Source organism: Sminthopsis crassicaudata, chromosome 4, assembly GCF_048593235.1.
Source record: "Sminthopsis crassicaudata isolate SCR6 chromosome 4, ASM4859323v1, whole genome shotgun sequence".
NCBI classification, from domain to species: Eukaryota; Metazoa; Chordata; class Mammalia; order Dasyuromorphia; family Dasyuridae; genus Sminthopsis; species Sminthopsis crassicaudata.
Window position 1 is genome coordinate 233,034,451 of NC_133620.1, and position 18,470 is coordinate 233,052,920.

An 18,470-nucleotide genomic window follows, 5' to 3' on the forward strand; every position below is an offset into this window, starting at 1 on the left:
TATTCTATCATTCTTATTAAATTTTTAAAATAATCTTTAGCTCTTCCAAAATTCTTATTGGGTTTACTAAACAATTCACATTTATCTTTGAGGCTTTGCCTATAGCTGTTTTGATGCAATTGTCTTCTGAGTTTTGTATCTTGATCTCTCACCATAGCATATTTTTATAGTTAGGTTCTTTGTTTTCTTGTTCATTTATTCTATTTTTTTTACCAGTTCAATTACTTATTTTAAAACATTTGCTTTTATTCATTTTGAACTCAAATACAAAAAAAGACCAAAAAAAATAACATTTCCATGTACACAGTACAACATAAAGATTCAATATGAAACCATTAATTTCCATTTCACGCTGTTTACTTTTTTTGAAAAAATTATGTGTTAAATTCTACATATCATTTTCAAGGTTATCCTGCTTTTCTGTAGTCCCTTCTAAGTTTTCTTTTGTTCTCTATTGTGTACTTTTTTCTCTCTCTCTTCTCACCATGCCCTAGAGAAGGCTACTATTAATAAGACACAAATGTGTGTGTATATATACCTACACACACATACACACACATACACACACATATACACACACACACACACACACACACACATATATAAATCTAGACTATACATACTTCTATTGTTCTTTTTTAGGTTAGATAGCATCTTCCTTCACAGGTCCTTTGTATTTGATTTGAGTATCTGTAATACTTAAAATGACTTAGTCATTCCAAGTTGTTCTTAGAACTTCTTTTCCCCTAATTACCTTAAGAAAACAGACCTACATATCTATTGCTGGGTCAAAAGGGTATACAGTTTAATAACTCTTTGAACAAAATTCCAAATTACATTCCAAAAATGGATAGATCAGTTCACAGTTCCACCAACAATGTATTAGTCCCATTTTTTCCACATCCCTTCCAACATTTGTCACTGCCCTCTTCTATCATTTTAGCCAATCTGATAGGTATAAGATGATCTCAGTTGTTTTAATTTGCATTTCTCTAATCATCAATATCTTATTTATATATAGGTTGCCAAACATTTGTTTTTTTATGTGGTGGTGTGAATTGACCCAGCTGTTGTAGTCAATTGTTTTGTAATTCTTATTAATTTTGGGAACTACCATATTTTTAATTATTTCTCCCATCCAATAGCAGTAATTCTACCAGAATGAGCAAGAAGAGGTGTCATATCTCAATTATTCTATTTTTTTTTTTTAGCAATTCAGCATAAAATTCATAAAATTCATCAGGAATAAACTCAGTTGCCTTTGCCTGTAAATATTATTTTTCTATCTTTTCTGTCCCTATACTATCCATAAACTAAATTTAACTATGCTGAATGATGCTTTTTATTATTATAGCTTTTTATTTACAAGATATATGCATGGGTAATTTTTCAGCAATGACCCTTGCAAAATCTTTTGTTCCAATTTTTCCCCTTCTTCTGCCCACCCCCTCCCCTAGATGGCAGGTAGACCCATACATGTTAAATATGTTAAAGTATATGTTAAATACAATATATGTATATCCATGGTGATTCTGCTGCACAAGAAAAATCAGACTTAGACATAAGGTAAAAATAACCTGAGAAGGAAATAAAAAATGCAAGCGGACAAAAATAGAAGGAGTAGAAATGCTATGTAGTGGTTCACACTCATTTCCCATAGTTCTTTTGCTGGGTGTAGCTGGTTCTCTTCATTATTGAAAAAATGGAACTGATTTGGTTCATCTCTTTGTTGAAGAGGGCCACATCCATCAGAATTGATCATCATATAGTATTGTTGTTGAAGTATATAATGATCTCCTGGTCCTGCTCATGTCACTCAGCATCAGTTCATGTAAGTCTCTCCAGGCCTTTCTCGACAGAACAATAATATTCCATAACATTCATATACCATAACTTATTCAGCCATTCTCCTTGATGGGCATCCACATCCATTCAATCTCCAGTTTCTAGCCATTACAAAAAGGGCTGCCACAAACATTCTTGCACATACAGGTCCTTTTCCCTTCTTTAAGATCTCTTTGGGATATAAGCCCAGTAGAAACACTGCTGGATCAAAGGGTATGTATAGTTTGGTAACTTTTTGAGCATAGTTCCAAATCACTCTCCAGAATGATTGGATTCATTCACAATTCCACCAACAATGCATCAGTGTCCCAGTTTTCCCACATCCCCTCCAAAATTCAGCATTATCTTTTCCTGTTATTCTAGCCAATCTGACAGGTATGTAGTGGTATCTCAGAGTTATCTTAATTTGCATTTCTCTGATTAATAATAATTTGGAGCATTTTTTCATATGGCTAGAAATAATTTCTATTTCTTCATTCAAAAATTGTCTGTTCATATCCTTTGACCATATATCAATTGGAGAATGGCTTGATTTCTTATAGAGTCAATTCTCTATATATTTGGAAATAAGGCCTTTATCAGAACCTTTGACTATAAAAATGTTCTTCCAGTTTATTGTTTCCCTTCTAATCTTGTCTACATTAGTTTTGTTTGTATAAAAGCTTTTTAATTTGATATAATCAAAGTTTTCCATTGTGTGATCAATAATGATCTCTAGTTATTTTTTTTTTTTTTTGAGGCTGGGGTTAAGTGACTTGCCCAAGGTCACACAGCTAGGAAGTATTAAGTGTCTGAGATCAGATTTGAACTCAGGTCCTCCTGAATTCAGGGCTGGTGCTCTATCCACTGCGCCACCTAGCTGCCCCTCTAGTTCTTTTTTGGTCACAATGAATGATGCTTTTTATGTTTAAGTAAAATATTTCAGGGTGTTTTTTTGGCCATTGATTTCCAAGTGATTAACAATATCCATCTAACAATTCAATTTAAATTAAAAAATAAAATTATGCAGATTGTTTTTCTTTTAGGTAACATCATTAATCTTTGTATTACACAGTGAATTTAGAGAAAATAAAGATTCAATAGATTGGTATTTATCATTTCAGTTTCTTTTTAGGGATTCATTCATCTTACTTTCCACTGTAATGCTAGATAGTTTTCTACACATACTTCTCAAAGTGCATTCAAATATCTCAGTAGTGGTGGGCATTGCTGACAAAAGTAAAAATATACTGATCTGCACAAGTTATCATCTTTTCCTGTATTGCAAAGTTTGTCTCAGTCAAAAAAAGATATTATCCTATTTCACATTTTAGAAGAACAAGATGAAAAGGCTTTTAACCACAAATCTCTTCAATGCAGTTCTTTGAAAAAAAAAACATCAAAAACGTTTATTAAGGACTTATTTTATTCTCAGAACTGACTTTCAACTTATCACTTATATGTTGCCCTTACTTTTCTTCCAAAAACTACCTCCTTGTAACAATAAACATATAATACAGAGAATTTAACTTTCCCTCTCAAAAAAATTATCCCCAAGTTGTGAAAGAATCCAGCCATTCTGGAGAGCAATCTGGAATTATGCCCAAAAAGTTATCAAACTGTGCATACCCTTTGACCCAGCAGCACTACTACTGGGATTATATCCCAAAGAAATACTAAAGAGCGGAAATAGACATATATGTGCCAAAATGTTTGTGGCAGCTCTTTTTGTTGTAGCTAGAAACTGGAAGTTGAATGAATGTCCATCAGTTGGAGAATGGTTGGGTAAATTGTGGTACATGAAGGTTATGGAATATTATTGCTCTGTAAGAAATGACCAGCAGGAGGAATACAGAGAGGCTTGGAGAGACTTACATCAACTGATGCTGAGTGAAATGAGCGGAGCCGGAAGATCACTGTACACTTCAACAACAATACTGTATGAGGATGTATTCTGATGGAAGTGGAAATCTTCAACATGGGGAAGATCCAACTCACTTCCAGTTGATCAATGATGGACAGAGGTAGCTACACCCAGAGAAGAAACACTGGGAAGTGAATGTAAATTGTTAGCACTAATATCTGTCTGCCCAGGTTGCATGTACCTTCGGATTCTAATGTTTATTGTGCAACAAGAAAATGATATTCGCACACATGTATTGTACCTAGACTATATTGTAACACATGTAAAATGTATGGTATTGCCTGTCGTCGGGGGGAGGGAATAGAGGGAGGGGGGGTAATTTGGAAAAATGAATACAAGGGATAATATTATAAAATATATATATATATATATATATATATAATAAAAAAAAAATTATCCCCAAATCATCTGGTCTGGAGTATGAAAATATGTCCGAGGCAAAGATACCTAAGATTATTCATTTGTCTTTTCTGCTACTAGCAAAAAGGTGCTTAATTAATGCTTGTGGAAATGGACCTTGGGTACAAAAGTTAAATATTCAAATTACTTAAAAACAGCATATAAATAATATACGTTTGTATCCTTCTTTTGGAAGGTCTTAATTTCCTGAAAGTCTATTTAAAATCAATCATTTAACAGTAATTAAACTTCTTTATGTGAAGCTTCTATATGTACTTGATCTCAATAAAATTGATTGAACTGGGGAGATGCAAACTTATGTAGAAGCTATGGCTTAGAAGAGGATAAATCGCGGATCATCTGAAACAAGATTTTAGAATTAACAGGGGTCAGGAAAGGTTTCTCATACAAAGTCGGGATTTTAGTTGCAACTTGAAGCCGGAAAGCGGGAGAGAAGGAGAAAGAGCATTTCTTGACGGAGGGGTGAGGTGGAGGGGGAGACATAAACTTAAAGGAAAAAATTCTTTTTTGCAAAATAAATGATTTCCTTGGTAAATTTTATTTTAAGTATTTGAAAACGCTCTTGGGGAGAACAAAGGCTCCTCCGGACTGCCGACGGAGTCCACGATGCAAAAACAAAAATCCCTGAAAACTAAATAGAATAACAGCGTTCTTGGAATTTTATTTGGCCTTTTCACCCTGGAAACGATAAATTCTTTCTACGACTGAAAAGTCCGACCCCAGAAAAAGAGATTCATTCTCTGAAAGGGCCCAAGTGCAAGAAGCCATCCCTCCAACTCCGTTTCTCGTATTCCGATTTCACCCACCAAATCCCGCCCCACCCCCACAAGACTGCTTCCTTTCCCCTCCCCTCCCCATCTTCTCCTGGGGTCGCCCCCTTATCCGAATCCTCAGCTTAACTCCCGAAGAAATTGGAAGGGGGAATTTCAAAAGGTATATGCAAAAACACCACTCAAGCACACACAAAAGAGTCTCTCTCCGACATTCCCGATAGAGAACTCCATGAGGGTTTAGCTGTTTAGACAGCCAATGTTAACCCTCACCCTCACCCCCAATCGTCCCGCCCCCTCCGCATCATCTACTAGAGTTGTAGCCAATAGGAAGGACAGTCCGCTAGCACCACCCAATGGGAGTAGGGGAAGAAGCGCCATTGGCTGAGGCTGCACCGCAGTGCAAGCTGGGCCGTCGCTTCCGTTACCCTGGAGCCCGAGTCGCTACCCCCAGAGCCTCTGCCCCCGCCCTCGCCCCCGCCCCCGGCTTCTGGTTCAAACACAGCGCAACCTGGCAACCGCAGCTCATAGCCAGCCCCGCACCCTCCTGGGGAGGGACTCCCCCGCCGCCCTCGGGCGTCCGCCCATTGGTGGTCTAACATGGAGATCTAGGGCCCGGAGGCTTCTTAGTGAAAAGGAAGGTGGAGAAGACGGTCCAGCTTCGGTGAGGGAAGCCTGGGGACTGAGGGGACCGGGAGGGCCGGGGTGGAGGGCGTGTCTGTATGTGTTGGAGGTATTGGGAGCCCCTAATGTGAGAGGGATGTGACTTTCCTGGTGGTTGAAATGCCAAAGTCGGGGCGTGTGAAGCTTTCCAGAGGGAAGAGTGAGACCCTCCTGATGGAGTGGGGGAGATGCGGTCCTTGAGAAAGGGAGGATCTGCCCCTCCGGACGAGGACGAGGGGAGGCCGGGGAACTGATAGGGTGGGTGAGGAGGGATAAGAACGCCACTGAAGAGCAGGATTTGAATCCTGCCTCCCTCCTTTGAGACTTTTCTTTTCTGTAAAGAGTGTGTGTCTGTGTGTGTACGGAGGAAAGAACATGTCTTATGGTCCCATCTGCAAACCTATGATAACTATTTATTAAAGGAACCCTGGACCTGATAGAATTGAAATAGAAGGCCGAGGCTAGGGCACTTGTTCAGAGTGGAAAGGGACCTTTTAGAGGGGATAATGCTCCAATAATTCTTATTTCAAATCTTAGGTTTTCAGAGTATGAGACCCATCAAAAAGCATACATTAAGCGTCTATTTTGTGTCTGGAATGTAAATAAAAGGTGGCACTGGAATTTGGGAGACCGGAGGATCTGGATTCAAATTTCACGTTAGAGCTTTAGGAGCTGTGTTAATCTGAGCAAATCTTTTAAACTATTTAGGGTCTCTTGTTTACTCATCAGCAAAATGAAAGATAAGACAAATTAAGGAGATGGGAGAATCTAAAGGTTGTGCTTTTCAAGAATAAATTGATGTGCCTTCTGAAAATTAAGAGAATTCAAGATTCACATAAATTGATGAATTCTCTTCCCTGTCCGCTCCCCTTCCTTGAATGCAGATGAATATGATAGAGATGGAGTTATTTTTATGTGTAATGATGTGGTGGTAACTTAAAAAATAAAGTATGGAACTTACTTGGAATTGACATTTTCTTTCCATCTTTCTATCATCCGTCATCAAGCATGTATTAAATACTTTCCGTGTGCCAGACACAAAGCCTATGCCCTTGAGAAGCCGGTATTTTTACATTCTTTGTTTTACTTCTGACCAATAAGAGAAATGTTTAGGGATAGGATATTGACAACAACATTGCAATTAACCTTAGTGCTGCAGAATACTTTTTTGAGTTGTCAGTAGTAGAGAAAATGGTACAGAACAGGAGGCAAATGACAATTTCAGAAAGGGCTTAAGAAGATACTTGAAATTATTGATCATTTAACTTTTCAGAGTCTGTTACCTCTTCCATAAATATATTTATTTGCTTTATCACATTTGTGGGGGGAAGGGGAACTGCTTTGTACATGTTAATTATATAATATGAGGCATTATTATTCTTTGGAAATTATAGAATTAAGTATTGATGAACTCTTAGAAAAGGAAGAGCCAGCACTGGTCCATTAAAAATTACATTCAACTAATTTCATTTCTGTTTCTCAGCAGTTACTATATTTAGTCTTCATAAATTTCAGTCAGCTTATGTATTATTATAGGCAAGGTGAAAAGGAATATTGCATGAAAGTATGGCTAGATAAATTCTTTTCTGGTTGATTATCTGAAAGCAGAAAGTTTTAATTAATGGATCTTTATGATTCTTTCCTTGGTTTTCTACCAGTCAATATTTTGGTGTTTTAAGTTAGATGAAGATGTCTGGGCATACATACATCATCACATTTGTAGATGATCCTGAAACTAGGAGAGTTAATGATTGGATAAAGTTATTGAAAGCCCCAAAGATCTCATTTGACTAGAATGTGTCAAAAATTACTAAGATGAAAATTTTATTAGAGGTCAAATCATAGATTTAAGACCAGGAGAGAGATCTGTAGAGATCATCTACTGAGGTGTCAGACTGACTGTAAGTAGCTGACACAACTTCCTAAAGGGTCTGAACTAGATTAAAGTGTCTTTGGGAAATGCTTAACAAGATAAAATTAATATAACATGGTGTTGATTTGTGGTTCTTTAAGTCTATATGCTGCCACTAGGAATCTATTGCTATTTTATTTTGACACTCAATCTAATCCAGTCCACTAATATCACAGATAACTGAAACCCAGAAAAGGGACACAATGAAAAGTCATTTTAATTGTTAGAGATGGGATTTGAATGTAGGCTGTGTCTATAAACACAGTACTCTTTCCCCTGTTCCATGTTGTTCATTAATTAAAGGGATCAATATAAATATGCACCTGTATTAAATAAATTAGCTACCATAGAACAGGATGGAAGAATTCAATTCATAAACATCTCAAAGAACCTGGGTATTTAATGGACTATCGGCCACTGCTTAGTTGAATAGACAAGCAACTATCTGCTATGTGCCAGGTACTTTTAGGCCTTAGGTATATAAAGAAAAAAATGAAAACTGCCTTGCCTTAAAGAGATTACATTCTGTTGGGGAGGAGGGGAAGATAATGTGTGTGTGTACAGAGATAAATACAAACAAAAGTTTTCAATGAAGACAGAGAATATTACAATCCCAAAATAAAAAATATAACTGATGCAGTTATTATATATGTGGAGAATGAAAAATAGTCCAGTTCAGCTGAAACACTGTACGATGTGTGTTTCATGGAATGAAAGCTTAGGGATGGATCTTAAAGGATTTTCAATGTCAAAGGGAAGATTTTTTTTTTTTTTTAAATCTCAGAGGCAGCATAGAAATATGAAACTTATAGAACAAGGAAATGCCATAGGTAGACCTCCACTTTATTAGAAACATCTTTTTTAATATCTTTGTATTTGGATGTATTTGAGAGGAAAAAGTTTGAAGGCAAGGGAGAGAGAGCTTATGAGAGCTGAAACCAAGCTTCTAAGTAGAGAAACTTAACAGTGAACTGGTAGCTAAAAAAAAAAAAAAAAAGGCAGTTTGATTAAGTATTCCTAGCAAGGGAGATGATACTGTTGTCTTCCAAATGTGGGCCAAGCTGCATTTGGAATATTAAGTACAGTCTAGATGTTGCTTTCTGAAAGGGCACTAACAAGCTAGCCTCACATTTCAGAATAGACATTGCCAGGTGGTGATAGCTAGTACAGGGAACTTGAAATGCTACACGATGATGTTTAGGCTCGAATGGTGAAGACAGGATATTTGAAAGATTGTTCGCAGTGGTCCTCAAACTTTTTAAATAGGGGGCCAGTTCACTGTCCCTCAGACTGTTGGAAGGCCAGACTATCATAAAAACAAAAACTCACACTTTGTCTCCTCCCCTCAGCCCATTTGTCATACCCCAGCTGGCCGCATCTGGCCTTCTGGCCGTAGTTTGAGAATTCCTGTTCTATAGAATGGGCTTCTTAAACTTTTTCCACTTTTTCGCCCAAGAAATTTTTGACCCCAAGAATGTAGATATATAAAATAAGTATACAAATGAAACATTCACTGATAATGTCATAAATTTCATGCCCTCTCCCAACCCATAGTTTTAAGAAGTATAGAATGAGTCCCCAGTCACTAACACTTAAGAGCTATTCAAAAATAAAATGGGCATTTTCAAAAATGAACAGGTTTCTCTGTTACTGGAGATAAGGTGCTTAGATGACTAGTTTTCTTCTATGTAGATAGGATTTTGCTTTTCATAAAAGGTTGGTATAAATGATCTCTGAGGTCACTTCCAATCATCAGATTCTATGATTCTGACTTTGTAAGATCTGCTCTATATTGTTAAGTATATATGTAAAATATACAGCAGAGACTCACAGTGTGATTTAGAAAATTCCATCCAGTCTGGATTTGGTGATATAGCATATAGGAAAATTAATGCACTTGGGGGTATTTTAAGGAAGGGATTTTTTTTTTTTTTAATTGCATGGAGATGATAGACTTTAGAGGTGCATTTGAGATCTTCTGACATCATCAATATATTAATATGTTTAGTTTGATTAAGCTGTTGCAAGAGGAGCAGAGGAGTGTCAGTTCTATTCAGTCATTTTCAGTCATGTCAACTCTTTTAGGACCCCATTTAGGGTTTTTTTTGGCAAAGATACTAGAATGGTTTACCAATTTCCTTCTTCAACTCATTTTACTGATGAGGAAACTGAAGCAAATGAGTTAAATGACTTGCCTGGGGTTAGATACAAAAAAAAGCATAAAAAAAATTTGAAAGGGAACAGAAACAAATAAGACAATTTTGTTATTACCTTGTTATTTGTTATTTTAAAAACAAACATTTCTAACAATTTCAGATAGTTTCTTCTTTGTGTTTTAATAAATAAATTTGTGATAAAGAAAAAATGTTTTAAAAAAGTTACATGGGGGAATTATATGTTTGTGGGTTTTTTTTTTTAAATAAAATGGGATTCAAGGTAATTTTAATTGTCTTTTAATTGTTCAATAAAAAACAGCTTTCTCAGTGAGGTGACGAATAGGAGATAGAAAATGATTCTAACTTCATTTATTGCATTAATAGAGTGTTTTACAGTTTATACAGTATATTCCTTATAAACTACTCCATGAGCTATGTAGTGTGAAGTCTTTATTATCACCTATTTTACAAGTAAGGAAAGTAGAACTTAAAGTTATGTGACTTATCTAAGATGATGCAATTCAAAATTATCAGGGCCATATATTTGATAACATTTCTCTTTATTCCAATCTGATGCTCTTCCTTCCACATTAAATGAGAGAAAGGGCATTACTTTTGAAAGGGAATATATATGTTTTCAGGTTATCTGTAATATCTCTGACATGAAGAATTGTGAGAGCACTAAGATCAAATTAAATCCATTTGGGGTCAGTAATTATACTTTAAAAAAAAAAACAATGGCTTTAATAATCTAATATTTAATTTAGAATCAGATAATGAGATAGGGTATATGTGTGTATATATTTATGTGTATATTTTTCTTTTATCTCTATGCAAACTATAGAAAAAAAATGAAATTTGAAATAATAAGGTTGGGGGGATTTTTTTTTTTTACCTTTCTTTTCATTAAAAAAAGGCCTTTATTCATGAAACATTCAAAAAGCAATATTATTGTTTTGATATAAATTGCTGTCAGTTATTTTCCAATGTTCTATTATGTAGTACTAGGCAAATTTCATATTCAGATTTCTTTGTGTTGTTCATCAGTATTATTAGACATTTATGTAAATTAATTTATATTTGCATTCCCTAAGATAATAAAGTATTCAAGTATAGAGAATTAGCAACTTTAAAAGAATGAATTATCTGCATATCTTTTTATTAACTAGTGATGTACCAACCCTGAAACATTCCCCTTATGAGGTCAAAAACAAAAGTACAGTAGAATTCTGACAACTCATTATTACAGAGAACATTTGTGTGAAGTGTTCGGTTGTCTCACTTTTTCTAAGGTATCTGAACAATAAGGTAGGGAGAGATCAAAATCTAAATGTCAGTGATTCTGTATTTTTAAGGAACAATTGCTTAACTAATTAAATATTGTCTTAATCATAAGATTATGTTCCTAAAACACTGCTTTGACTGACATAGAACAACACATAGCCCTTAAAACATGTCTGTATTTAAAGCCAGGTATGAATTGGTAATAGTCCATCTCTTAACACTAGTGTTATAACATATCCCTTAAAACATGTCTGTATTTAAAGCCAGGTATGAATTGGTAGTAGTCTCTTAATACTAGAGTTATAAACGGGTTTTACTTTATGGACAGTGATTAAACTACAAACAGATTACAAATTTTATTTGCTACACATTTTGCCAGTATGACTTTTTGTTTTAGCACAGCTTGCTTGTGTTTTATGATATTGGCATTTGGATTTCTTGTACATTGGATTTTTTTTAACCTTTACATTAATTTTTAAAATGTTACTTAAAGATCATAAAGAAGTCATTTGGTTTTGCTTTGTTAACTGTAACAAATGCTTATATGCAAATGACCAGCAGAAGCTCTAAGAACCTTCATATAAATTTTAAGCTTTCAGAATTGGGAATGTCACCTTTATTTTAGGAGGAATAAGGGTGTTATGTGGATTTATAAGGAAGGAAGAAAATAGCTCCAGACCTCTTAGAGCAATTATGGAGAGATGTATGCTACACTTTTCTGGTTGATGATGGATATTGCAGATGAATCATGCTACCTCAACTTTATTGTCTTTTTGAAAACTTAACTATTTCCCTTGAAACTGCTATATGAATTTTGACTTTGTCTTCCTCTTTCCCCCTCCCCTTCACCCCAGGGAATAATTGACATTTTAAAAAAAGTTCTAGATCTATGAAATATTTTGACATTTACCTCTCTGTGGAGTCCTATTGGTCTTTGTTAGAAAATCTGCAGTTTATTTCTTAGTATTTGAAATTGAAATTGTAATTGAAAAATTGTAGTCTTATTAGCTGCAAGGGGAAAGTAAAATGCTTGTTGATTGAAATTAAAATAGACATAAAAATAATATTATTGTGAAGGGATCCTGTGGAATATAGTTATTTTTCCAAACTAGATACCCCATTATCACAGGTCAATAACAGAACTCTAAATGGGATCTAAATTTTTAGTACTTAAAGAAACCCTAAATAATTGTTTTTCATAAAAGGTAAAGGCTCTTTATTTCATTTGCCAGTGACTAAATTTACTGTAACTAGTTTAATAATTTTAAAAAAAAAGAGAGAAACAATCTTGTTAGGGACATGGGGACAGCAACATCTTTTGTCGTGTTCAACACTTCATTTATGTAAGCAGGCCTTAAAAAATGTTAGGATTAAAATAAAGAGAAAAAGACAAAGTGGAGAATAAAAGAATGCTATAAAAAGATAACTGAAAATGCCAACAGGGGATGATCCACCCAGACATAATGGAAATACTATAATAACTTGTTTTAAACTAGGTTTTCATTTGCATTTTTTAAAAAATGTTTTCTTAACTGCATTTCAATATAATTGTTTTATACTACCTTAGATTTCATTTTATATATTTAAAAACATTAAAACATTCTGAGGAGGTTTGTAATCTTTAAACTGCCAAATGTGTTTCAGGACTGTTCCATGACATAAAAAAGGGAGAGAATTCCTTTTTTAAACTAACATGTAAAAAAAAAAGTACTAATTTAAGTTCTTATAGATACAGTATAGAAGAAAGGAACAAAAAGTTAATTTTTCTAAATTTTCCCTTTTGGAACTTGAAAGGCCCCAGCAATCCATTGTCAATTCATTTGAATACTATTGCCTTTTAAAATTAAAAAGATTTTTAGGGGGAAAAAAAAAAACTTTTAGTATCTATTTACATTTTCTAGACTAGAGACTAATATTCTTTTTTTTTTTTTTTTTTTTTTTTTTTTTTTTTTTTTTTTTTTTGCTGAGGCAATTGGGGTTAAGTGACTTGCTCAGGGTCATACAGGTAGGAAGTGTTTAGGAAGTGTTAAGTATATAAGATGAGATTTGAACTCAGGTCCCCCTGAATTCAGGGCTGGTGCTCTATCCACTTACCTGCCCCTAGAGACTAATATTCTAAAAATAAATATTCTAGTCATGGTCAACTTTCTCTATTCTAAAATTTCATTCCATGTGGGTGTGAAAGTCCTTGAAGATTGTGCTAACAGGGTTAGCTCTGGTATTTCCTACAAATCTAAATAAGCTTTAATTATAAGCCCAATTGAAGCCTTGATAACTTTTGACCCCAGAACCTGAATAGCTAATTTGGAAATTACATCACTAGACATATTCTTTGATTACAGTAACTTGAAGTAAAGTTGCAGAGTGGCCAGATCAGTTACATTCTAGTGAAGACTTAGATTATTAAAATAAAATTTTTTATATTAAGAACATTAAGTTGGAATTATCTTTGCAACAGAATGGGAATTTTATTTTACATATATGTATATATATGTATATATATAAAAATTATTTTAAGTTACACATATTCATTCATTTTTTACATATCTCCACATGAATCATATTGGAAGAAAAAAATCAGAACAAAAGGAAAAATCTACAAAAAAAACCCAGAAGAAAATAAAAGATGAAAATAGTATACTATTATCTACATTCAGTCTCCATAGTTCTCTCTCTGTATGCAAATGGCACTTTTTATCCAAAGTTTATTGGAATTGCCTTGTATCTTTGAATTGTTGAAAAGAGCCAAATCTTATCATAGTTGAACATCACACAATATTGTTGCTGTGTACAATGTTTTCCTGGTTTTGCTTGCTTCATTCCACATCAGTTCATGTAAATCTTTCCAGGCTTTTCTAAAATCAGTGTGTTCATCATTTTTAAAAACAATAATAATCCATTACTTTTATATACAGTAACTTATTCAACTATGCCACAATTGATGGACATCCACTCATTTTCCAATTCTTTGCCACAACAAAAAAGCTGCTACAAATATTTTTTTCCTAGGTGGGTCCTAAATTCTTTTAACATCTCTGGGATAGAGACCCAGTAGTTACACTGGTAGATGAAAGGTTATGTACAGTTTTTTGTTTTTCAAAGTGATTTGCCCAGGGTCACACAGCTAAGAAGTGTTAAGTGTCTAAGACAGATTTGAACTCGGGTCCTCCTGAATTCAAGGCGGGTGCTCTATCCACTGCACCCCCTAGCTGGTTATGTACAGTTTTATAGCCCTTTGGGCATAGTAACAAATTGTTTTTAAGAATGGTTGGATCAGTCTACAACTAGGAATTTTATTTCTAACTTAACATGAGATTGCAATTGTAGAAGAAGGTTGGAAATACTAGTTAGTTTTTATAGACTCAAAATTGTCACATAATGTAAGAAAATACTGTTTTCATTTTTTCCTTGTGGATTTTGTTTGTAAGGAAATTTGGGTTTCATAAAAATAATGTGATGTTATTTTTGCAGGGGAAGTACTAAAATTTAAAAAAAAATTACGTTATCCATATTTCAAAAGACAATCTCTGAATTCACTACCACATGGATTTTTGGCTAGTTACTTAGTGCTTAGTAAAATTTTCAAAACCAAAGTATTTTAAAAGATTTTGTGTTTATATGATACTTTGTAGCATACTGTGTAAAAATATTTATAATAGCTATTTTCTCTTTTAGGGTCCAGTCTGGACCTTGCTAAAACAAGTAGTAGAGAATTGTTCCCTGTAGAGATAAAATTAAGCATCTAATCACAGATAATCAGTTTTTTAAAATTATCCTGAATAAGTTGTAGTATATAAAAGCAATGGAATATTTTTGTTTTATAAAAAATGACAACAGATAATTATTTCATTCAACAAATATATTTAAGACTTCCCCAAAGTTTTCTTATACATGCTATGGTATAAGTAGTTGGTTATAAAATTTTGAAAACAAGTTGTTGCTTTCTTTTTCTATATATACACAAATAAATTCCACATGTGCTTTTTTTTTTTTAAATAAAGTAACTTTCTTAGTTATTTAAGTTTCAGAGCAGTTAATGATAGTTTCTTCACCAGGAATTCACTATTCACCAACCAATCCATACATAAAAGTCCAGACTAAAGAAATCTTTGTATGTAAGTATAACTGTCCATGATAGAATCTTAACAGTTTGCTTTATATTTGTGGAATTTATCTGGACCCAAAGGTGATTTCAGGTAGAAATGAACAATGAATAAGGTTATATTGCTATTGATAGTATTTAAATAGTATGCAGATCTAACTTAAATAATTTTATAAAATATAACATTTTCACCACTAAAAATTAAGGTAGCGAATTTCTTATATACACTATTCTTATATGCCTAGAGATGTAATTTTTATTAATGCCTTTTTACAAAACATATTTGTGTTCTATTTTTATTATTCATGTTATGTGGCAGTCCACATTGTGGTGCTTCTCATTATGCTAAGGTTTATTAAACATGCTTATTATCCTAATATACATACAGTTCTGTTTCCATAGGACTATTCTGAAGGCTTCTACTATATAGATAGATGTAATGCAGTTTCGATGTAATGCAAATTTTTCCCTACCCTTTCATTAAAATTAGCTTATATAACAAAGGGATATACCAAACAAAAGCTTTTACATAAAATCTAGACTTAGTAAATGCTGTACCATGATGATACACAGATTTATGAAATGAAAGGTGAAGTTAATGTTTATGTATGGACATTACAGTAAAGTTAACATAGGTATACAGTCTGATATCCCTAATTTTTATCATTTATCAACTTTTTTTTTTTTTTTTTTTTTTTACGAAGCTATAGAGAGATGTTTAGACAGTGACTCTTTTTCCATGTGTATTTGGCAATAATAGCATTTAAAAATTGTATGTATTTGGATCCATGTTTTCAATAGAACAAAAAAAAATCAGTTAAATGATGTATTCCTGCCAATTGTTTCATTGTTTATGTTTTGGTTTGATATTGGGTTCTGAAGCTTCTCTTCATTTTTCCGTAGTCTTTGTAGCTAACAGTTTAATCATATCCTCATTATGAATTTTCATTCAGACTTCTTTAAGAATCCTTTAAGGAAAGGTGAATTTGAATTTATATGAAATGAGAATTCTTGTAAAGTTCAAAATCAAAGTAGCACAAACTGACAGTTAGAAAATGGTGATATACTTCTTATGTATGAAGATTTAGTTCAGATTATGAAATATACACTCCTTTGCCCATTTAAAAAAAAAATAAGCAGAATATGTTTGTGTTTTCCCTGTAAAGCCCTTGGCTTACATTATCTTTAAAAACCTAAAAGTAGGCTATTTTAAGACTATTCTATTATTAATCATAAAGTTTTTTTAAATTATAGTTTCTTAACTATAAGGAAAATTTTTTTATAATTACAGAAGAATAGTATTGAGTGATAATATTGATTACTAATATGAAACTTGGACCATTTGAACATGAGAAAAATTGGAATTACAAAGAATACAGTATTTTTATCAGTATAGGAAGACTATTAAAATATACTTCCCTATTATCAGGGACACTTCTGGAGAAAAGGATCCGTGAAATTATGTGAATACAGACTTTATGTCAAAACAATGGGAGAAAGAGCAAGAAGCCCAGATTTCAATCAAGACGGATACTCAGAACAAGAACAATATAGTGATACCTATTGTTCAGATGATTTTGAAAATTCGTTCGCTTCTACCCTGTCATCAACAACCCAGAAGACCTACCGCACTCCATCAATAAGGAAGAAAGGTACTAAGATATACAGTTCAGATAGTCAAGTACATCACCAAGGTAGGTGCAAGGTCTACTAAAAAAAGAAAGGTTCATTTTTTTTTAATTTTCAAGATTACTTTTTAAAGATTTCTTTGGATGAGATTCAGAGCTGGGGGTACAATATGAGGATGAGGTACAGTATAAGGAACAATATCAAGGATGGCTAAATGGGAATTAAATTTTAATATTTTAAGCATGTGTTTATTTTTAGTGTTAACAAATTACTCTCTAGTGGGTAGGTATTTATTTTGTGTTAACCTAAGTTCAGTGTCCTACAATTAAAATTAAGTCTCTAGGCATTTGAAGAGAAATTTTCAAATCTTACCAAGGACCCTTATGTACCTTAGCTTAGCTCTAAGTTTGTACAAAATACATACATGTACATATATATATATATTTAACAGTGGGATTATAGAAGTCTTTTGTAATCTGTTCTGGATTGAATATAATGTTGGTTTCAAGATAGAGTGCTATGGCATTTCAAGAATAATATATTATTCTCTGCATAATACAATAAAACATTAAACAGAATTGTGTTTTGAACTCAGGAAGAGAAGTCTTTATGATTTCAAGACCAGTACTTTATCCACTGTGCCACTTAACCACCCTAAAGTCTAATAGACGGATGTAAAACACAGATAATGTACATTCAAGAGATACACAACAAGTATATTATATGTGATTGAAGTGGGAAAAGGTAATTTCAGATTGTGGGATCAGGAAAGACCATCTCAGAGGACTCTTTTGTTGTTTTAAAAGGTGTATAATTAGTTGTTCATTTGTCAAAAGTGGAAGAAAGGAATGAAAAGTGTAAGTGCCAGCATGTGCAAAAACATGATTAGGCAGGAATACATAGGACATATGGTCTGGTTTGGCTAAATTATAAAGAATATGTGACTAAAAAGGAAGTTAAAAATACCAAAGTGTAGAGAATGTTTGAATGCTAGGTGAAGGAGTTTGAAATAGGGAGGTGGTGATAAGAGCCTGTGCAAAGGTTGAGGCAGTGGGAATAGAGTGAGCATGTGGTACAGAGGTATAACCAACAGGCCAGGCCTTATGAATTTTGCCTATAAATAGTGAGGGACAGGGAAGAATTAGAGGAACACTACTATTTTGAACAAGGAGTACTGGTTGGTACTGCTGGGAATTGTAGTACTCCTAACAAATGTGGTAATATTATGGAAGGGAAATAGACTTAACAATAATACATACTGAAGCATAGAATTTTAGAACTGAAGAGAATCTAGGAGGATATATTGTATGTAAAATGTTAGAACATTCAGTACAGAGAGATATTCTGTAGAGAAACATGGGATGGGAGCTCAGGAGAAAGAGAAAGATTGGTAGATTTAGAAGTCATCTGCTTAGAAATGATAGTTGAAGCAATGAGAATAAGATTGATAGAATAATAAGAGGTGGCACATGCTGAACACTCAGTAAATACTTGTTGACTGATATTTATATGTAACACTGTACCTATATATTCTTATTTGAACTTTCAGACAACCCTGTGAAATACTGCTACAGCTGATGTTCTTATTTTCCAGATAAGTAAATTAAGCTCAGAGAGGCTGTGACTTTTGTCATGGCCGCATAGCTAATAATAATGTCAGAAAGGATCTAAACTCAGGTATCCTGATGACATGTGCAGAACTTTCCCCAATGCATTATTGCTCCTGATAAGAGAAAGTGTTACATGGAAAACCTTGAGGTTTCTGAAAAAACCTAGAAAACAAAGA

The 18,470-nt window shown here is 33.6% G+C and overlaps 1 protein-coding gene across 3 annotated transcripts in view; it reads left to right on the forward strand.

The window, feature by feature from the left end:
• The first annotated feature begins 5,374 nt into the window (after positions 1-5,374).
• LCA5 (lebercilin LCA5) overlaps positions 5,375-18,470 on the forward strand; it is a 47,907-nt gene continuing 34,811 nt past the window's right edge. The window contains exons 1-2 of one of the 3 annotated variants that reach the window (XM_074310452.1): positions 5,375-5,602; positions 16,485-16,749. In XM_074310452.1, the coding sequence (XP_074166553.1) occupies positions 16,545-16,749 (205 nt within the window). In that variant the 5' untranslated portion in view covers positions 5,375-5,602; positions 16,485-16,544. The remainder of the gene's footprint in view (positions 5,603-16,484; positions 16,750-18,470) is intronic. The other 2 variants (XM_074310449.1, XM_074310451.1) reach the window with 2 other exon arrangements.